General features: G+C 41.8%; 3 protein-coding genes across 7 annotated transcripts in view; 2 read left to right on the top strand and 1 right to left on the bottom strand.

The window, feature by feature from the left end:
* The window catches only part of usp7 (ubiquitin specific peptidase 7 (herpes virus-associated)), a 29529-nt gene extending 27536 nt beyond the window's left edge, over window positions 1-1993 (top strand). For all 5 annotated transcript variants that reach the window (XM_061223207.1, XM_061223201.1, XM_061223205.1 and 2 more), the window contains exons 30-31: window positions 207-297; window positions 426-1993. In XM_061223207.1, the coding sequence (XP_061079191.1) occupies window positions 207-297; window positions 426-532 (198 nt within the window). In that variant the 3' untranslated portion in view covers window positions 533-1993. The remainder of the gene's footprint in view (window positions 1-206; window positions 298-425) is intronic.
* A 924-nt stretch (window positions 1994-2917) lies between these two features.
* On the bottom strand, window positions 2918-9117 carry si:ch211-157c3.4 (Lipopolysaccharide-induced tumor necrosis factor-alpha factor homolog-like). The gene is made up of 5 exons (XM_061223208.1): window positions 9035-9117; window positions 5912-5983; window positions 4792-4899; window positions 4130-4295; window positions 2918-3603 (listed from the first exon to the last, which is right to left on the bottom strand). The coding sequence occupies exons 2-5, from the start codon at window positions 5961-5963 to the stop codon at window positions 3489-3491; spliced, it is 441 nt and encodes a 146-aa protein (XP_061079192.1). The 5' UTR covers window positions 5964-5983; window positions 9035-9117; the 3' UTR covers window positions 2918-3488.
* A 6554-nt stretch (window positions 9118-15671) lies between these two features.
* On the top strand, window positions 15672-22231 carry LOC133115088 (pentraxin-4-like). Its single transcript, XM_061224813.1, has 3 exons — window positions 15672-16591; window positions 17654-19022; window positions 21040-22231. The coding sequence occupies exons 1-3, from the start codon at window positions 16463-16465 to the stop codon at window positions 21684-21686; spliced, it is 2145 nt and encodes a 714-aa protein (XP_061080797.1). The 5' UTR covers window positions 15672-16462; the 3' UTR covers window positions 21687-22231.
* The last annotated feature ends 370 nt before the right edge of the window (window positions 22232-22601 follow it).

The following is a 22601-nucleotide window of genomic DNA, read 5'->3' as shown; positions in this document are numbered from 1 at the left end:
ATATGCCGTATACATCTTGTTAGGTAAGTACGCGCACATACAGAATGCAGAACTGGAGCCTTTATTTCCGGGAGTCCACCTGGACTGCATACCACAGCCTCTCTTCCTGCTCTGGGCCTCGACTGGTCAGGCAGGAACTTCTGCTTTGTTTTATTTACCCGTTTCTTTGGTTGTTTTTTTTGTTTTTTTGTCTTAACTCGCTGTAGTTCAAGTTTGCCATCGTGATGATGGGGCGGCATCAGTACATCAATGAAGAAGAATATGAAGTGAACCTGAAGGACTTTGAGCCACAGCCAGGTAAGCTGCCGTTACACTGGGCTTTTCTCCAAAGCCAGGGCGTGGGGGATCCAAGCCCCTCCTCACTTCATGCTACTTTGTAGATTATAATGTTTTTGATCATTCATGACTCGTTTCCTTTTCCCCAGGTAACATGTCCCACCCGAGGCCATGGTTGGGGCTGGATCATTTCAACAAGGCTCCCAAGAGAGGCCGCTACACGTACCTGGAGAAAGCCATCAAGATCCACAACTGACGCTCTCCAAAAAGCCTAACCCACCCGTTACTAAAGACTTTAACCAAACCCCCTGTGTGCCCCCCGCTTCTAACAGCGCAGAGCTCTCGGGCGCACTGCCAGTGAAGGCCAAGTGGGTTTGCTGCTCATCCTACTTTCTTTAGGGTTTTTTTTTTTCTTTCCTTTTCCTCCTTTAAGTTTCGGGGGCTGTTCAGTTTGGCTTAACTATAGACTGCCTACTTCAGGTCCGAAGAATGAAATTGGATTTTAAAAAGCGGGCGGGAGGATGGCATGAACTTAATAGGTGTTTGGATTTTTTTTTTGGTCCTTGTTTGTCCCCCCTCACCCCACACGTTTTTATTTTCATTTAGTTTTTTTAAAAGAATTGTTCTGGTGAGAGAGCTGCTGCATTCTGGAGGGAGGGGAGTAGATGGGGGAGTGGTTACAGGGCAGGGAGGTGGGCAGGCGGATGGAAGGACAGACTGCCATTTGCAGAAAAAGGTGTTCATCTTGTGACGTCAGGCCAGAGGGCTTAAGCTAGCTGCCTATCCTGGTTGTCGCATATTTCCCTTTCCCTTAGTGCAACTAGTCGATTATTTCATGTTTACACAGATCTTTCTCTCTTAGTTTGGTTGGAGGAATTCCGCTTTTTGTTTTGGGATTTTTTTGTTTTGTTTTAGTTTTTTTGTTTTTTTTCCCCCCACAGATTGTATAATAATAAAAATCCACAGCATCCGTTAAAAAGTAATAAAATAAAAAAAACCAAGCCTCTGTACTTCATCTTGCACGTTGGCACTTAATATCAAAGATGAGAACATTTATCAGCACTTGTTAAATGCGATCTTTGGGTTTAGCATTGATTTCTGCATACACCCGTTTGGTTCCTTTGTCTTTCTTTGGAATTGGTTCCTGTCTCCTTGCGCTTTGTAGTCACTTTTGCTGTGGATTTACAATGGCAATGCCATCAGACGTCTGATGGGTTAAGTGATTTTTACTGTACTGTGCATTTGCAAGAAGCTACGGACACTTAGCTGACTGGTTGAGGATATAGAAACCAGCATTAATAAACAGAAATACAAACCACCCCCCCCCCCTTTCTTTTTTTAAGCACAGACGGAATGCTCCCTAGCGTAGAGTTGGCTTTGTAAAGAAAAAAGAAAAAAATCAAAAATTGTATATTTAAAGAATGAACATGTAAAATTAAACACAAATTTTGTTGGGTACAAAACCATTCAGATGTGCATATTCATTGTGTGTAGTTTTTAATTTTGGTTTCTGACTTCTTTCCGTCATATACTTCGTTTTCTTTTAACTAATTGCAATGGTCTGTCTAGTTTAAGTGCAGTACAAAGATGGCCTGCAGATCACCTTTATTTTCTCTTCTCTCCCGTCTAATTCCTCCGTGTAGCAGCTGTGTATTACTATTCCTGTATATTGCCTTTTTGCTGGGAAATGTATGTTGAATAAAAATTTTCTATAAAATCTTGTGCAGTAGTTGATGGGATGAAAACTCTTGAGTGGCGTGTAGTTTTAAATAAATAATCAAAATAATAATCTTAATGTGAGTCATTAAAATTTAGAGCCGGCAAAAATCTTCCAACTTTTTTTATTTTAAGGAACAAGAATGTTAGACCAGTATTAATACCATGTTATACCACGTTAAGGTAAATTTCATGGCAAAGTTAAGGCAAAGTCATGGAGGATGACTTAAAAACTGTGTTAATGTAAGCAGGAGAATGCACATACCCACCCTTCAACCTCTGAGTCAGGCTGAAAACAACTGGCTCAACATGTCCGCCGTGACTGACGCACGAGCCACAGCCACAACCGGTGATTCCTGATCTATGGGAACACTTGCTTTCTGACTGCTGCGAGGCGACTGGGCCGAATGCTGAAACGTTGAGTGTGCTCGCATGCCTGGTGTTGCGGTGTCTTAATCTGGGCCCTCCAGTGCCAGCTGGCCTGGGGCCTGCAGGGTGGAGCCCGGGGCGTCACTCCGGGAGCTCGTCACCCAGCGTCACGCAGAACCGGCCCCGCCGGTGTGTCGGGCACCTGCTGTCTGTCAGTTTCAGCTGCGTTTGATGTGTGCTCTGTATCAACAGGCTGCATTTGATATGTGCTCTACGTGAACGGGCAGATTGCAATGCGTGTGCTTCTGTATTGAAGAGAACAGCCAGCTGCCTGAATAAGGGGCAAATTGTTTGTTGGGTAAATATTACTTATAGCCAGCTGCCACATTTTGTGTTCCTGTGTAAGACTGGTGTTCTGCACTTCTGTTCATTGCTCTGGGTAAGAGAGCCTGGTCAGTGATTGTAATGATCCAATTGGGCATTCAGAAATTAGATGCAAGAAGGGGAGTAAAAATAAATGTTCTTGGTAAATGACCGTGCACAATTCACTCATCTCTGAACTTTTAATATTTTATTACGTTCAGCTGTGTACTGGAATACATACGCAATACATGTCTTCGTAGTTGAATACAGAATTTTAACAAATTTCATTTTCAACCACAGTAAAAGGTATAGAATCTAATTTTGGTTATGTACAAGGTATACATTTCCGTTATATGTATAGTATGGAAGGAAGTCTTACTTTGAGCTAGTAGCAACAAAAGGGTGTGCAGAGACCTTTGAATGATGTCAATCAGCGGTATACTTCAAAATCATTCATTTCTGTAGAAATTAAAATACTTAATGGCCAGTTTGGCCTTGTCTGGTGGCAGGCTGTTTGTTTCATCTGCTTTTGTAAAGGAAAAAAACCCATTTTAAATGGATCCACTTTTAACAACAAAATACAATTTGTCAAAGGAGGTAGTCCGCGTCCACCTCCCACCTTTCCCGACGTTCCTCGTTTGACAGCCTGTCAAAAGCAAGTCTACAAAAGCAGCCCAGTGAGGTGTGATCATAGCAGTGGGGGCCATTACCTTCCCCGTTCAAAGCAGGCTATAGAGGTGTTTAAAATGGCTGCTTGGGGGTGGTCAGCAGCATTTCTTCTTTTCCACATGCAGTACTCTGTTGCACCTGGGGCAGGTGTGGTAGACATCTTTGAAGAATTTTACAAAGAATGGGATCAGACAGCATCCAAGGATCAACCTGAGAAACAAAAAAATAGTTTTTTTTTTAGATTAGGTTTATTTTGTTTTGTTGCAGACCTACCTTTATGCTGATCTGTGCTAGCTATTTGTGCACTGATCTGTGCTAGCCGTTTGGAACTTATTTAAAGAGTAAAATCTCTCGGAAGACTATAGTCGACTTTAATTCACTGACTTCAGTTGTTGACTGACTGCTAAAAGACTTTGAACGATTCGAACCATAGCAAGATAATTTGCATAGACCTAGTCACTGTGACTGCACTGTAAGAAGGTATATTGGGGGGTGGGCGGGGGAAACAAAGGCTTATAGGATGCGGCCAGTTTTTACAATCAGTAAACAAATATTTTTCTTTGACCATATACGGAAGCAAAAATGGTTATCAGCTGCAATTTGTGAGCATGTCCATATATTTAGCCTAAATTTTAGATCACAGCTATGAATGGGCAAATTAAACTATTCAGTGCAAGAGTTAGTATGAAATGCAAAATGGTGTATGGCCTCCGCAAGTGAGCCGGTGATCTCTCACCCGCAGAGAATGAAGAGGATGCACATCAGAATGGCGTAGGTCCCCACTTTGTAGGTGACGTTGCTCATGACCTGCGTCTGGCAGGAGGTGCAGGTGGTCATACCCGGCGTGCGACCCAGCTCCGTGTCATAGCTGGTGTATTTCGGTCTGGCTTCATTCGAGTTGACTGAAGAGGAAGGGGGGAGAGATATCCCCATTTATCATCCGACCGTCTACTGCGATTACTCCACTCTACGCTCTGCTGTGTAGACTAGTTAGCAGTGGCCCTGGAGTTTGAAATCCCTTATCAACAGATTTCTGTTCAACACTGAATCTGTTGAGGACTTGTGGTCCTCAACCATGGTTCTGGAAAGCTAAGCCTAACTTGTTTTTGTTGGAACCAATTCAAACTAGGTGAAGGGACTCGATTCTCTTATACAATTAACTGTTTCAGCTAATTGAATCGGTCAACTGAATAGCACACCCTGCCTGCAGCTGTCCAGGGTTGTGGACCATTGCCTTAAGGAGTTCCCAAGAATGTTGAGAGACAGGACCAGATAATCAACATTATTTGAAACACCCTGGCTATTGAAAGGGATACATTGCTTGTGGCAAATTTTGCTTTAATTCACTGTGTTGTATTCCATGTAGGTGAGTAGTTGGTGTAGAGGCTTGGTACTCACGGTTGCTAGTCTGCACTTGGTAACCTTGGTCTTTTATGGTGGATTCTCCTGGGTTGAAAGGGGTGTGCAGATGGTACACCTTAACATCGCCTGCGGGTTGTGGATTGGCTGGAAGAAGCAAACGTAAATTTAGCATTAGACATGTTTTGACTGCATGGGTTTTTTTGTATTCAAAGTTCATATCAAGCTCTGTCTTTTGTTTCATAATTCAACAACTAAAGATGGCTGAAAACCCCATGTTACTTCACCTTAATGCTATCTTGGTAAGTGGAAGAAAATGAGCAGTTTTTGCTATTCCTGAGACTTCCATAATTTGAAGATAAAAGGTTTTATATAATAATTATCTGATGCCAGTAACAATTAATTTGGCCTGTCTCGACTTGTCATTGTACCTTGTATAAAATATAGAAATGGTGTTCCAATTAATGTGTTGACCTGGTTTAAGGTAAGGGGGCACAGTAGCATGTTCACCTGGTTTAAAGTAAAGGGGTAAAGTAGCATGTTTACCTGGTTTAAAGTAAAGGGGTAAAGTAGTGTGTTTACCTGGTTTAAAGTAAAGGGGTAAAGTAGTGTGTTTACCTGGTTTAAAGTAAAGGGGTAAAGTAGCGTGTTTACCTGGTTTAAAGTAAAGGGGTAAAGTAGTGTGTTTACCTGGTTTAAAGTAAAGGGGTAAAGTTGCGTGTTTACCTGGTTTAAAGTAAAGGGGTAAAGTAGCGTGTTTACCTGGTTTAAAGTAAAGGGGTAAAGTAGTGTGTTTACCTGGTTTAAAGTAAAGGGGTAAAGTAGCGTGTTTACTTGGTTTAAAGTAAAGGGGTACAGTAGCATGTTTACCTGGTTTAAAGTAAAAGGATAAAGTAGTGTGTTTACCTGGTTTAAAGTAAAGGGGTAAAGTAGCGTGTTTACCTGGTTTAAAGTAAAGGGGTACAGTAGTGTGTTTACCTGGTTTAAAGTAAAGGGATAAAGTAGTGTGTTTACCTGGTTTAAAGTAAAGGGGTAAAGTAGCATGTTTACCTGGTTTAAAGTAAGGGGGTACAGTAGTGTGTTGACCTGGTTTAAAGTAAAGGGGTAAAGTAGCATGTTTACCTGGTTTAAGGTAAAGGGGTAAAGTAACATGTCTTACTCTGTATAAGGTATGGAGGGGGCGCTTTATCTCCTGTGGTCTGACTGGTCATTGTCGTCCTCTGATGAATCTCTGAAAATGAAAAATCAAGTCACAAATTCAAATTTCCAGGCTCTTGACCAACTTGTTTTGACGCACAAATGTAACTCAAAACTCATTGAGAAATTGAGAAAGGAATAGATGCATACATTTAGACTTAGACTTTCAGATACAGCTTGTCTGATTTACACATTCATGCATGGTAATACTTTGATCATTGATTTTTATTGGATATTTGTGGCATATGCTACATGCTACACAAATTAATAATGGAAAAACAATGTGTGAAATGCATGGCATTTCCAGTCAGCTGAGGATGACTTGCATGCCAGACTTTTAAATTGTGCCAACATCTGCCCTAGTAGGGCTCACACCAAAATAACACAATCATTCCACCAAGTCCTAATCACCCAACCTATTTCCTTCTGTCTTTCTCGGTTTCAGGTTTTTCCATTACCTGCCTAAAACACACAGACCTCTTCATATAAGAACCTGCCTGCTCTGTGTGGGAATTTCTCTTATCTGTTGATCAGATTGCATATGCTCTTCCTCGACAATCATCGCTGTGCTCCCTGACAAGTTACTGCAAGCACTTATTGCGTGTTGGCCCGGTCACTCGACCAATCAGAAGTTTGACACAGTTCTAGTTCTACACAGACAAATCCTGGGCTTTAAGCCAGGCTTGAGCTGCCGTGACTATATATTTTTATCATTGAATGTTGTCCTTATGATGGGGGTCCATTAGATGCCTTTGAGTGTGGATGGGGGTCCCTGGGTCAGAAAATGTCAAAAGCCCTGAACTGGACAAAGCCTATGGGAAACCTGTACTCATAGGTGCACTTCTGTAAGTCTTTGTATGTAATCAGTAATGTCTTGCCCAGTGTAGAGTAAACAAATATCCTGGTTTAGATTTAAATCTGCATTCCTTCTTAGTGTAATCTTTGTTTTGTACAGTAATGACAGCCTACAAATCATCCTAGTGAGGTAATTTTTCTAATGTATAACTGCCAGTGTTCTTGTGTTCTTTTACACAATTTCTAAGCTACCCAAGGCGGGATTCATCCTGCCGAAACTAGCCACTAGCTCTACAATAGCTTGAATGAAGATTATCTTCATTCTAATATTAGTTTTATTAGCCAATGTTGCCTCCAAATTAGGACAAATTCCTGCTAAATAAAAAGCTACAAAATTTTGGATATGGCACATGGTTATGTTGACTTCTATTTTGTTTCTGTTTTGAGGCTCGCAGGTTAACTAGATGTTCTCCAGCTGCTGTGCGCTTGGTATGTGAAACTTCCACAGAGATTCCTGCAAAACTGCCATATTTGCTATAACAAAATACATAACATTGAATATTGTACTGGCCTAAAACATATTACTTTTATTTAATGGCCATAGTTCAAATGACTGGAATAAAAAATACAAGTTAAATAAATTCAAATTCATAAGTTCAATAAATGTTCTACAGTTCACCTTCAGGTTTGTGTGTGTGTGTGTGTGTGTGTGTGTGTGTGTGTGTGTGTGTGTGTGTGTGTGTGTGTGTGTGTGTGTGTGCTTGCTTATAAAATGACAGATCATATCACCAGTTTTGAAAATCATAAGGCATAAATGGTCCACTAATCTACCTAAAAACACTGCCTTAAAATTGTTCCTTGAGTTTAGCTCAGTGTTGAACACTGCCATATGATGAACAGGAATTCCGCCTTGTCACATATTTTAATCATGCTCTGTTTTCACTGTTCCCTTCTTAAAATAACCACAGGGAAAATCATTATAAAGAGACAAGATGTTATTAATTTATGCTACAGAATGGTTTTTAGTATGGTGTATAGGTGTGACGTTGTGACGTATGCAACCGGTGGATGGCTTTGTTCTGTGCCCCCGCAATATTTTTGTAATGATGCCGACAATGGTTCTCTGAAAACAATAAACTCGTGGAATATGTTTGGTTTTGGACGAACCTTGTAGTCACCACACAAGCTTGTGTGGCCTGTATTATGAATACTTCATTTATTTGGTTTTTCAATTATATTTCCACAAAAAGCTTTAACTAAGATTTAGCCTACATCATATAGAGTATGTTAAATATAAGATAAAGAACTGATAGGTCAAAGAATCGCCGGAAGTACCTGTTAAGGAAAATCGTTTTTTTAAGCCCTAAAAAATCCTCAATTAACTTCCCTCCGGTCGAGTTTGATTGCGCAAGATCATAGTGTGCACGATTATACCATACAAAATGTCTCTGATCACTGAGGATGAGTAGTTACCTGGATAAATCCAAGTATGAATTTCATCGTAATGTTCAATCTTTACGACAGATTTGAGGCATAAGTACAGAATATTAAACATATTTCGCAATTGGGTGTTAAAATACAACGAATGGTCTATTAAGATTCCATTTCGTCTGTCCTACTCTACCGGTTATTAGCTACCTGCCGTTATGAGCCACCCATGGAAAAAGTTTCCAAGCAAGTTAGTATTACGTGATCGGTGGAGCAGAGCCGGAAAAAAGATACAGAGGGCGGGCGCTTCCCAGGGTGCTGTCGCCGGAGCAAGGTGTGGTACCTTGCTGAGATTCACCTGCCGCTCACATTCGATGAGCGCCAGAGCACACAGCTATGAGAAAAATTACTGCGGCGCATATCAATCACATTCAGTCTAATAACAACGAAAACTTCAGCGATTCAAGGGTAGCTACATGTGATCACCTATCCGTTTGACCAGCTTACTCAATGACATATTCTACAGGCGCATTGCAGATGGTAGTTCTAACTTATTACCTAAAACTCTGCCCCAACTCAAGAACAAACTTTATTGCTCTTATAAAAGACGAGCCCCAATCACAGTAGCCGACTGTCAGTAGCCTATTAAAAACATTTATTTTCTTATAGCGTTACACTTTATTTGTTTATTTTTTGGTGGGTTATAAACTATGAAATTGACTTATAAAATTCTGCAGAAATTTTGTTAAACGGCAGTGCATGTGGATACAATGGTTAAGTACAACATAAAATTGCTATGTCGTATGGTGATGCATCTCCCTATATAACCCCCTTTATATCACAAGAAAGAATAATCCCTTACCAGTGGTGACAGCGGCACAGATCCAAAGCGGTCTAAAACAGTACGAACAAGTGTCGTTCTTTTCTGCCTATTGCTATATAAAAGCCCACCCATCTCATTATCATAAATGCCGTCGCAACATGTTTATTCAATTTCTAATGTATGCATTCAGGCGTGTCAGGGACTGGGTGTTACATGACAGCAGTTTTCTCGTTTTGCTCTTTGTTCCTGGATAGTCTTCATCTAACCCTCGGTAGGAATGTAGCGTTTCTGAAGAACCTGTTTCGACATTCACAGTGATGTCTTTCACGTGTCTCAGAGAAAGTAGCAGCTTTTCTATTGCCTTTGTCTATGGCAATGCATTTTCTTGGAACATTTGCTGCATCTGTCATTGGATTAAAAAAGCCTATATGTGTGTGTGTGTGTGTGTGTGTGTGTGTGTGTGTGTGTGTGTGTGCATATATATATATATATATATATATATATATATATATATATATATATATATATACACATACATACATACATACATACATACATACATACATACATACATACATACATACAGTGCAGCCTGTTTTATTTGTATTTGAGTCAACATGAAGACCAGAGTCAATGAAGCCATTGTGAAGTTTAGAAATATATATATATATATATATATATATATATATATATATATATATATATATATATATATATATATATATATATATAAAAACAGGCCAAACAATAGGCTTACCAAAATATACTGTTTGGAACATCATTAAAAAGAATGAGAGCACTTATCACTGCTAAGTAGTACCTAAAAGAGCTTGCAGAGTTTCTGAAAAAAGCTATTGTGAGCTGAGTGATGTCAAGAGCAAAGTGTGGAGGCTAAAAGATGGCCAAGAACTAAAGCATCTGTGAAACATGGAGGTAGGGATGTTATAGTTGGTGCATATATGGTTGCCATGTGTGCTGGCTCACTTGTCTTCATTGATAATGTAACTGCTGATAGCAGCAGCATATACATTTGGAAGTATGTAGAAGCACCTTATCTTTTCAAGTTCATGAAATATGGTCCTCCTACCCTGAGCTGTGTCACCTCAGATCTGAACTTACACACCTTTGACCATACGCACTCGGCTGTCTAAAGGTAATTCATGTAGTCCCCTTAGATCAGGGGTCGGCAACCCTGGTCCTGGAGAGCCGCAGGGTGTGCTGGCTTTCGTTGTTACTTGGCATTAATTGATCAATGAAAGCCGTTGATTGCACAGTTAACTCACCTCACCTGGTTTCTTGGGTCTGAATCGGTTGCTTATTTTAAGGTGGAGACGAAAGCCAGCACACCCTGCGGCTCTCCAGGACCAGGGTTGCCGACCCCTGCCTTAGATGAATAAACAAAGCTTAAAAATTAATTTGACACATTAATATGAATCAATCCCCAGCTGACCTTGAAAATGGTTTACTGTAAGCATGCTATTGACAGCATTTAACTAATTGAGCTGTTTTGTGAATGTACTTGTGGAGTGGTCCAATAGATATGTATATTATTTTTGTAATTGTTAAAAATCCAACAGTTATATTCCATTGTATTATGATATACATTTATTTGTGTATTATATATTATCTTACCACATAGCATATTGATATGTTATATGTTGATATGTTTTGTTTTTAATATGTTTACCATGTCAGAGTACTCAGGAATGTGAAGCACATTTATTTAGAATCAGAGAGGATTGTTCTGTGGAATTGGTTTGTTATTTTTAATTGGTAAGTTAACTGAACTTCACCTGAGGGGCACTGGATACTGAACACTTGCTCACAAGCTTAGAGGGGAGGGAGAGAGAGATTGGGTGAGGGGTGAAGAAGGTGAGAGAGGGATGGAGGGTGTGTCTGAGAACACAGATAGGGCTGCTTTCATCGAGGGTGTGGGTAGTCTGGGATGGCTGGCTTGCGTGTTTGCCCGGGGATTCACAAAGACTGCAGTCAGGCCTGTAAGGCCACATTCCCCAAGCCTCCAAGTTGTTCTGTTTTTTGCCCTTACATTCCAGTAATGAGACTGTAGTTTCCGGTCTCCATTTAGGATAAGAACAGAAGTATGCAGTGAAGTAGAACTAAGATTCACCCTACTTTTTGTTCCTGAACACCCTGTTTCTATCTTCTTCTCCTTCTTCTTTTCCGTCTTCTGCCAATAATGTCTTTTCTCCATGTTCTGGTTCCTTTTATTCAGTGGATGCAGATTTCTGGAGTTCTGTGTTCTGTCTCCTTGAATCTCTCACTCAATATTAAGTCTTATGAAAATATATTTGTTTATCCTGTCAGCAGATTAGTTTGTAGAACAGAAGAGTTTATAGAATAGAGAAGGCAATAATTGCACCTTAGCTTTGGAATTGATATGCAACTGTTAATAACAAAATTAAAATAGTTCAGACTAAAGTGACACTGTATAAAACAATGGCATTGTGATTGGTGACTTATGTGTCATGACACAAGAATTGAAGCGAGAATTAGATATCCATTACCGACACTGACTTGTTTAAACTAATCAAACAGGTTTTCTCTCCAAAACAAAGTATAATGAGTCGCTCAAATCAGTGACATACTGGCAGCATACTGGGTGCAACACCCTTTTTCGGTCTTGCATTTCCTTATCACTGCAGTGCTAAAATAAACATATTTTCATATCCACTACTGTATATCCATTGGACAACAACATTACAGTTCACGTGCAGCATGTGAACTGTCAAGAGATGTGGTCATTGAACCCGCCCCCCCCCCCCCTCCCCCTTTATAATTGACTCAGAATTGTCAGTAGCATCTGGCTGCTGGCCACAGTCAGCATTGGCACAGTCCAGACCACTGGGCTTATCTATTCTTGAACTTTTTGGCTTTATTTGACTCTTTTCTTTAACACTGTCAAGTTTAACGCCTTGTGTTGTCCTCCTCTGGGGTATGGAAAGAGCATAGGCTGAAGTGGAGGAACACGCTGAAGGAATCGCTGTTGAGCAATGAACACGTGTGTGAGAACTCACTCTGAATGACATTTAGCCTACGCTCTCCTTCAAAGTGTTTGACATCACCACCGCTTGTTTTCACCCCACAGTGAGCTGGATGAAGATGCATTACATTACATTAATGGCATTTGGCAGACGCTCTTATCCCGAGTGACAAACAGTTGAGCAGGAGATAATTGCGCTCCGTGTTCCATGGGCACCTTAACTGGCAAATGCCGAGTGCCCTTTCAACCTGCAAGGGTCACTGGAGTCTAATGAGACATCAGAAAACCCTTTCTTTCTGGGTGAGGCTTGCAGTTAGGGTTGAGCTGTAGTTGACATGCCCATATGGAAAAGTCCTATGAAAATCTAGCAAAATGTATATGTTTTCAATACAAATAATATAATTAACACATATTGCAGCAAACACACATACAAAATATATGTTAGATTATAGAAAGCTCATTTATAGAAATATGTCATGGCAAAAGTCTTTACCCAAATAATTGTTTTAGTATGTCTATTTGTGCCTGAGTGATAGCCTTAATTGTCCTTCAACCCCAATATATTGTAAGTAATAACAAATAAAGAGATTCAACAATTTCATTTCAAATTCATATATTTTGCAAATCAATTACACAAGACCCCTATACAATTCATAGATTGTAGCATACAGTCCAATAGTATTGGAACAGCAAGGTGAATTCTGTGTTTGCTATACACTGAAGACCAGGTCAAAAGATGTATATGAGATGACAGAATCAAATTTCAGCTTTTATTTCCTGGTATTTTTGTCTAGATTTGTTAAACAACTTATCACCTTTTGTATCAGACCACCCACTTTTTACGTGTACATGTGACTGGAGGTGTTTCTTGTTGCTTAGATGTGTCCTGTTAGATTGATTGGTTAAACAATAAATAGTTCTGAATGTCTACTCTTGGTTTTAGCCTTGGGGTTTGCCTGTGAAGATTGTATTTGTGTTATAAAAGATAAACCAACATGAAGACCAGAGAGCACTCTTTGGGAGAAAAGCAAGCCTTTTAAAACTTGGAAAAGAGGGGAAATCGGCAAGCATTGGGCATAGCTTGTACAACAACTTGGAATGTCCTGAAAAAGAAAGAAATCGCTGGTGTACTGAGACACAGACATCAAAAACAAAAACATTGTCTGCCAACAACACGTCCAAAATAATTGGGAGGAACTTCATCATGCAGTAATGACCCAAAACACACTGCCAGCACAACAAAGGACTTTGTTAGGGAGAAAAAGTGGAAGGTTTTAGACTGGCCAAGTTAATGACCAGACCTTAACTCAATTGAGCATGGCATTTCACCTCCTGAAGAGGAGATTGAAGACAACCCCCCCCCCCCAAAAAAAACAAACAACAACTGAAAGAGGCTGTAATAAAAGCCTGGAAAAGCATCACAAAATAAGTTTTGGGTGATCTCAATGGGTCGCAGGCTTTGTGCAGCTATTGCAAGCAAATATTCATGTTATTTACTTTTATTTACTCAAATACTCTCTGTTCCAATACTCTTGCTCACCTAAACATTGGGTGGTCTGATACCAAAGGTTCTCATCTTTTTCCCTCAACCCCAAATTTCAGTGTATTGCAAAAACAAAATAATTGGTCTTGCCGTTCCAATAATTTTTGAAAGGACTGTACATGCAACATTTTCCCTTATGGATTTCACATATGCTTTCTCATATGAAAGTGGCCATAAGGATGACATGAATAACATAAGACATTTTTTTGTAAAATCCAATAAAAAATAAAATATGTTAATATTTGAACCACAATAATCTTTTTTTGAGATTATTATAAGATTTTTGTAGGTTTTTTCCATATGGGTGGTGTCACATGGAGAGGAAAGGTTACAGTTGGCAGTGCACTGTGCACATTCATTTTTAGACTTATTAAGTCTTCTGCTGCTGTAGTCTTTATCCACTTAGAGGTTTGACACATTGTATGTTCAGAAATGCTCTTCTGCATTCCATTGTTGTAATGTGTGGTTATTTGCATTAACGTCACCTTCCTGTCAGCTTTGACGAGGCTAGCCCTTCTCCTCTGACATCTCCTCCATAAAAAACACATTTCTGCCCGCAGAACTGCTGCTCATTGGATGTTTTTTGGGGGGGGTTTTTTGCACCATTTTCTACCATCTCTAGAGACTGTTGTGCTGTTGTCCCAGAAGATTAGCAGTTTCTGAGATACTCAATCCAGCCACCAACAACCATTCCATAGTCACTAAGATCACATTTCTTCCCCATTCTGTCATTTGGTCAGAAAAACAGGTGAACTTCTTGACCATGCTGCATGCTTTTATGCATTTAGTTGTTGCTACATGATTGGCTGATTAAATACTTGCCTTAACAATGTGGTGTACAGGTCTACCTAATAAAGTGCTCACTGAGTGTATGTCCCTGCCTCGGTGTTCAATAATAACATGCAGTCTGTCTGCCTCAGCTGCACAAGAGGCACAGTTTTCCCAGTAAGATTGCTGCAAATGGTGCCTGGTAGACAGTACCGCTATAATTGGTACATATCATTAATGAAAGATCATGGTTAAGCATTCAAACAAGCAGAAGGCAAAGCTATGAGGTCATGAGATTTCAGTGTGTTCTTAACCAACAGACAGCACCATTCCTGCCAAGAAGTTTCAGGAGTGACAGTGCATAATTCCCAGAACTGTGGTCACACCCACATGGCTATGACTATGGCTGAGGCCAAGAAGGAATAATCAATTGGTAAATAGTGCTGCTGCTAACTTTCACAAGTGACTGGAAATTCAGCCTGCACATGTATAAACATACACACATGCACACGTACACGGTTCCTTTCTTACAATTAACCCAAGGAAATCTCAGCATAGCCCTATGAATCTGACAAGTTCCTTTGGTCAAGTTAACAGCTAGATTTTGGATTTCTTGTGAATGGGATTCAATTGCCTAATTACTTTGACATGCATTAACACCAGGGGGCGTTACATGCGCAATCACGACATCACTTCTGTAATTAAATGGTTGCGCAGCCTTAATGCAAAACAGAAAATGAAGCTGTTCAAAATTAATTGAACAAAAAAAATCAGAAGATGAAAATGGCAGAGAGGTTTAGTGTTGATTTGCGCAGGAATTGTGATACCGTATTGTGAATGATCGTAATGTTTCAGTACAGCAATAGGGCTAAATCGTTGTATATGGCTAAAGATATTTGTCATATTTGTTAAAATCTCTAACGCAGCGCACAGATGGTTTTTGGCTTTATTTGTTTCTAGTCATTCGCTCTGAACTTTGTCGATTTCCGTGCCGCTGCGTAATGTATGTTATCCCAATACAACCAGATAGTTACTGAAGCAATGTGCGGAAAGTGCGCTACTCAAATGTAACCTTCAAAATCAAGACCCAGGGAATTCTACCTCACAATGTTCTGGTTACAATCACAGGCCTTTAACACGCAAGTGTTCGTGAAATGAATTTACGGAATAGGTCTACAACACTGACAGTTTTTTTCTGTCAGGCTTTTATTTGTGTTCTTACTTAAAATGTTGTGAGAAAGCGATGGAATTTCACAAGTGAATCGTAAACCTATTTGTTTACATTATAATCCAGGCGCTAAATTAGCCTGTATTTAAAAAATATGATTCAAGGTGCAATCTGTATGTTCAAGATTTGTGTGTGGCTTCCTTGCGGCATGCTGATGTTGAAATGGGTAGCAGTCTGCCCCCGTGAACTTAGGAGGGTAATTTTCACTGTGAGGGTCTCGCTGGTCAAATAGAAATACCACCTTTGCACCTTCACCCCACACTCCCCTGCCTCTGTAATCTGTAACCATGGGTGGTTACAGACCAGGGTGACCAGGCCAGATTACAGTCAGTACTTAGCTACCCAGTGTCCAAAGTAGAATGCTCTGTCATGTGACCGATTCATACATGCATTGGTTTCACCAGCGTTCTCTGTTTGCGAGTGTGCATGTGGTTTATTTCATTATTTGAACAACCATTTGGTGCACAATTCCTATAACAAAGAAGGCTTTTGAAACATCTAGGGCATCTATTATCTGTGACAGTATTGGGCACGGCTTTATCGTGTTTCAGAGTTCTGTTTCACTATGCTAAGAAGAAGATATAACTATATAATATCTAGATAGTATATATTTTGTGCCTATGCAAGTATCATATGCGTTGAAATCTTTGGGAGTGTGCCTTTAACACACTCCACATATGAAAGAAAGGAGGGCTGCCGTCTGAACATCTGCTTTTGTGAGTATATCCATGGAGATGTGGAGTGTCTGCTAAAAACATCAGGCCGGGGGACTGCTACCTTGCCCCCCGAGCACTCCCCTTTTTGGAGACTGGTGAAGTGGGGAGCACCACCCCTCTCTGCTTAGGAGCACAGCTAAATATAAAAGGCCTGTCTCATCGGCTTCCTGTCATTTTGCTGCACCCCCGGACCGGACAGGGGTCTTCCAACATGAACGTCTCCAAAGCATGGATGGGCCTCCTCCTCTCCCTCACTGTGAGCCTCTGTGCCCAGACCACCGGTGGGCAGGCACTGGCTCCCAGGCCTTTCTTTGAGAGGCTGAGACGGCTAGATGAACAGGTGAGCCCTGCCCCGGATTATGAAGGACATGCAGTGGGAATATGGAGGGGATGCAGAGGTTTACAGAAGGAATACAGAGAGAATACAATGAGAATGCAATGAGAATACGGAGAGAGTTTGGTCGGAATACAGAGATATATACTGGGAAGACCATGAACTGGGGGCTTCACAATATGAATATAAAGTACAATAATATTATGTAGTATAATATATGGTTGGCTTTAGTTTGATTTCAATATAGTGAATACAGGAAATGAGCTGTAATTTAATTAAGGAATTAAATTCCGTTTCCATATAGATCACATAATATTATTATAAATAAGCTGTATTATTATTGCTTGACAGTTACATTTTTTTCAGTGGAGTTTAAATTTGATCCAGTTGTGTATTCATAAATTGTACTCATGTCTTATGTTTTATTCTGGTTTCCTTCTCAGTGGTATAGCCACAGCATAGAGGGTCTAAAGAACTGTTGTGTGGTATCTCTATATACACTGAGTATATACCTGGGCCAGCTTCAGAAGGTTTCCACTGCTTTATGAAAGTATGTAGTGTCTTATGAAGTGGTTGGACAGCCTTTCATTCTTGTGAGGATTTGTTTTTCTTTTTTAAGAAAAGGGCAGCAGGGTGTAGCCATTCTACCACCTGTGCAATAAAAACAGCATTCAGTTTCTGAAACAACATATAATATCTGAAACAAAAAACTTAGGCCGAGGGTTCTGGTTGAAATGTATTTTATGAAAACAAACAAGTTAGTTGTGACTTCTGCTTGTATGTATTATAAACTAACGATAGTACAGTGAGGTTTCGTGAAACCAAAAAAGGGCACGGCTATGAAATGTTTGTGGTGACTCATTGGTTTGAGTGAATAATTGTGCTGCTCTTGAGAACCGGCCCTTTCACACAAACACATCCATGATTGACAGCTCTCTGTAGCTGCACCCATTGCGTGCTTCCTGAAATATTCCCATTCCATTACTATTAGTGACCTCTTCGCCATTGGTCTGAGAGCGTCGATCTGCCATCCATCCGCATGTTTTTAATTCCTCATCTGCTCCGCAGTTCAGGAGATTCCAGGAGATGACCCTCACTCAGCTCCAGGGCATCGCCGAGAACTACAACATCTCCTACAACATCGACGACCGCTTCCAGCAGCTGGCTGAGCAGCAGCAGAACCTCTCCCAAGTCCTGACGGCCTTCCAGGCCTCGGCCACCAGTGACCTGAGCAGCCTGAAGCTGTGGACCAAGAAGCTGCAGAAGAAGACGGAGAGGCTGGACCTGAAGGTGAGCGAGCTGGAGCGGGCGCTGGAGGAGAGTTCCAGACGCGCGCCCGGCCCGGGGGAGAGTGCCGAGGAGCAGGGGCTGAGGATGTCCAACATCACGCAGGAGCTCCAGGAGCAGAGGGCCCGCCTCGACGCCATCGCAGCTGACCGGGACGAGGTCCGAGGGGGGCTGCGCGACCTGAGGGACTCCTTGGGGAGGCAGGAGTCCAGGATGGTGCAGTTGGAGGAGCAGGTAAGGAGCGCGCTGAAGCAGGGGCGCGCCTTCCCCACCGGGGATCGTGAGGAGGAGCTCCAGTCCAACCTGACCCCCCAGGACCTGGGCCCCAGGGCCATGGTGACAATGCAGGGGCATGGGAGCCCCAAGACCAGTGCCAAGCTCCAGCTGAAACACTCCAAGGGGAAGAAGGCTAAGGAGGGCCTGATGCTGCACCATGGGCACCCCCAAAAGCAGAATGAACCCCAGCCCCACCCCCAGGAGGATGCTATAGAGCTGTGGGATCAGCCACAACCCCATCTCCAAAAGGAACCAATCGACTTATGGGACTCACCCAAGCCCCGTCCACAAGAGCAACCAATGGGTGTTTGGGAACAGTCACAACCCCACGCCCTAGTGGAACCAAAGGAAATTTGGGAGGAACCACAGCCCCACCCACACGAAGAGCCTAAGGACATTTGGGAGCAGTCACAGCCCCACCCACAAGAGGAACCAATGGAAATTCATGAGCAGTTACAGCCACGAACCCAAGAGCAACTGATGGAAATTTGGGAGCAGTCCCAGCCCCGCCCACAAGAGCAACCAATGGAAATGTGGGAGCAGTCCCAGCCCCGCCCACAAGAGCAACCAATGGAAATGTGGGAGCAGTCCCAGCCCCGCCCACTGGAGCAACCAATGGAAATGTGGGAGCAATCACAGCCCCGCCCACAAGAGCAACCAATGGAAGTGTGGGAGCAGTCCCAGCCCCGCCCACAGGAGCAACCAATGGAAATGTGGGAGCATTCAAAGCCCCGCCCACAAGAGGAACCAGCTGACCTGTGGGAAATGCTGCCCCACCAGCAGGAGGAGCTGAGAGACATGCTGGACCTACCACAGCTTCCGCTGAGACACAAAATCCCTGGACATCAACATGTGCCCAAGAATACAGGCACAAGTATGTTACCCCGCAATTACCCCTCCAATATGTACTGACACATACTTTAAACATATATTTGTTTCAACATATATGCAAAATATCATAGGTAAAAACCATGAATTGCATTTTCACTGTGAAGTGAGAACATCAACCAAGCGTTTGTGTCTCCTTGCAGGAATCACAGTGCTCACTTTATTCATTTGGTCCAGTGAAAAATATGGATTTTCCAAGCTTTTAAAAATTTGACGTCTTTTTTATTTATTACAAATGTAGAATAGACAAGCGTCGTGGCTTTGCCTTCTTATGTTTGCAGGCTGCTGAAAAAACAGATGTGCAAAATGACTCTTCTGCTTTTGTTTAAATATTCACTTCAAAGCTTCAAGTGCAAATCATCTCAGAAAAAAACTGCTGTTGTCTTTTTCACATTTGTTTTTTTTGCACATTCTAGTGCTTGGGGGGACAAATGCTCTAGTTTCAGTTACAACTGAGCTATTAATCAGCAAAGTAAATATATTAGCTTGTTGATTTGCTCAAGGAAAAACTTTTTTCATTTGACAAACAAATCCTCATTCTTGCTTTTCAAACACTGGAGATGATTGAGGGACCCTGGAAGTATAGAAGATTACCAAAACAGAAGGGTTATGTAAGAACAGGCTGAAATACCAGCAATAGCTACACTTTCCAAATACAAAAGCAGACAGCAGATTTCCGCAATGCCTTGGACTTGCATAATTGTATTAACATACAACACACAGTCTCCATTCACCACAGCAAGCGATAACTGCAGACAATGGTCTCCCTGGTACACTTGGCAAATGTAGTCACATCTGAGAAACATGTTAGGAGTTCCTTTCCTTTATATGGAATCTTTTCATTCCCCCGGTTAAAAAAATCCAATGTGGTTTTTGCTTTGTGAAAGAGGAAATAAAGCCCCTCTGAAACTTTTTTGGCTGGAGCAACTGCACAGTCAGATGAACATTTTCCATGTAATTCATAAAAGACTGCTTACAGATTCTATGTTTATGTTGATTGAAAAAATAACCCAGGAGTTTCAGTGAAAAGAAGAAAGTTAAGAGCCAAGCTGGACACAGAAATGTTACCAGTAGTAGCTTTTAGTCACCACCTACCTCCCCTTCTATGTGCACATATTTAAAGTATAAACAGAAACAAATACCTATGAATGTATTGACAAAGGTGTGAAAGATACAGTATATTCAGGTGAGTAGGGAATGCGACATTAAAGTGCCATACTGTTGATCTCCATCAGTGTTTACATGTCTAATGGTAACTTAAGAAGAAAAGGCGCCTTTGATCACTTTTCAAAGAATATGATATAGCTAGGTGCATTGCAAGACAGGCGGCTTCAGCTCTTTTTTGGTAGCACTGTGAAGTGTGGATGTTTCAGCTAGCTGTAGCCATGCTACAGGTTCAATACAATCACCAGCTGCTGCAAAAGATCTGTTTTACGCATGCCACCCAGCTACGTGCTGGTGAACTGTCCTGCCATTCAGACCTGCCAGTAGTCCCTGGATGTATGTGGCATGCATAATGATAAGGCTGTTGACAGCAGTGGACCACTGATTCAGGCTAGAATTAGCCTCCACTTGTGGCTCTTGGGGATAGAGTTTCATGGCCAGGACCTTAGGTTTGATTTACAGGGCAGGTTGGGTCGGAGGACCAAACATGTGGCATTCCTACAGTTTGGAAGCAACTCTGGAAATTGTGGCTGGAAAGATTCTGTCTGCTTTGGTGAGAAATGCTTCAAACCTTGTCAGGTTGCACCACCAATTATTATTTTATTGTGAATAACTACCACATATTAAAAGAAACAACAAAACTTAGTTGAGTTGAGTACCAACAGGAGCACAAAAGTTCACACAGACACTTCCTGCCCTGATGGAATTTGATACGGTTTAATTTCAGTCAAACTGAACAGCATTTCATTTCACAAGTCTTCCAGTGCCATGTTCGATGTCTGATGTATCACTGAGATCTCTGTCTCTTTTTCCTGTTTGTTGTTTTGCTACATTGACAGTCTGCAATGTGAAATCTGCCTTGACCTTCCCCTCCGCCACCATCCAGAACTACGTCACCTTCAACAAGGGGTTTTCCACCGGCGTTCACGAGCTGTCCATCTGCACCTGGCTGAAGGTGGGGGCTGGGGCCAGGTACATGGGCACACTCCTGTCCTATGCCACCGAGGACAACGACAACAAGCTGGTCCTCTACGGCCGCAACTCCACCCGCCGGGGCAGCCTGGACTTTGTGATCGGTGACCCGGTGTACCGCGAGCTTCCTGTCGAGGGCATGCTGGACGGGAACTGGCACCACTTGTGTGTGGTGTGGTCGTCCATCGAGGGCCGGTTCTGGCACTACACTGACCGGCGGCTGACCTCAACAGGCTCCAGGTTCAGGAAGGGCTATGAGATCCCATCAGGAGGTGCTGTGGTGCTAGGGCAGGAGCAGGATGCGGTGGGCGGGGGGTTTGACGAGGCGGAGGCCTTTGTGGGCTCGCTGGCCGGGTTCGCCGTTTGGAACAGGGCGCTGAGTCCGGGTGAAGTTTCGGAGGTGGCAACAGGGAGGGGCCTGCCCAGGGGAACCATCCTCACACTGGACGACATCCAGCAGCCCAACGGCAACGTGCGGCTCCAGCACTGCGACTGCCTGGAGAGCTGCTTCTGACTCTCAGCAAACCGAACAATCTGAATAACGCTTAAAAGGCCTTGTTGGGTGATGGCAGTGTGTGCTGTGTGTGTATGTGTGTGTGTTCATATAGGCACAAGCTTCCATGTGTGTGCGTTTAAATGCATGTGTGTGGTCTTAACCCTACTACATTTAGACCACAGGGGACTCCAATCATTGTCAGTTCCATTATCCAATTCTCATTTTGACCAAAATGCTAAAGAAGACCAAGCAGGTTAAAAAAAACTACTGAATCCAAGGGAAGACCTTTTATTTGTTATAAAGATTTTGTTGTGGGAAAATGTCCCAGGTATGAGTGTCTGTAGATGACAGTGTGTCTGTGCCTGTGACCTCACAGGAAATATTTGTAAAAAGAGTCCTTGATATGTCGTTATATTAGGCTTACTTATATTAAGATTACTGATATTGTATGTGCATATTTCCTCTCTACCTTCTTCTATTACCCTGTCACCTCTTAATAAAATATTTTCAAAGAGATACAGTGCTGCTACTTAACAATACCATGTTCCCTTAGAGAACATACAATCCCCAAGTTTGAAAGAAGGACTTTTGTATAATAAAATCTTCTTTCCTAGTTTGGTGTCCTAGTATTTTTTTCACGCCACAGAAAATACAGCTTACATCTATGACTAACTACAGGAAATACTTGAGAAATGCAGATTTTCATACATTCACATGGGTAGTGATGTGGAAATTCAAAATAAACATATTTTTCCCAATTAGTCACAACGTGGTTATTCCTTATGTAACTTTCAAAAAACAAAATGATCATTATATTGTTATAAAATCAGCTCTCAAACCAGGCATTATATTACGTGCCTTAATATTTCAACTACAATCAGTGGAATACATATTATTTATACTACTGCATGGCTCGCCATGGGACCACAGAAC

The sequence above is a fragment of the Conger conger genome, chromosome 16, assembly GCF_963514075.1.
Source record: "Conger conger chromosome 16, fConCon1.1, whole genome shotgun sequence".
Classification (NCBI taxonomy): Eukaryota; Metazoa; Chordata; class Actinopteri; order Anguilliformes; family Congridae; genus Conger; species Conger conger.
This window is presented reverse-complemented; position numbering and strand designations above follow the sequence as displayed.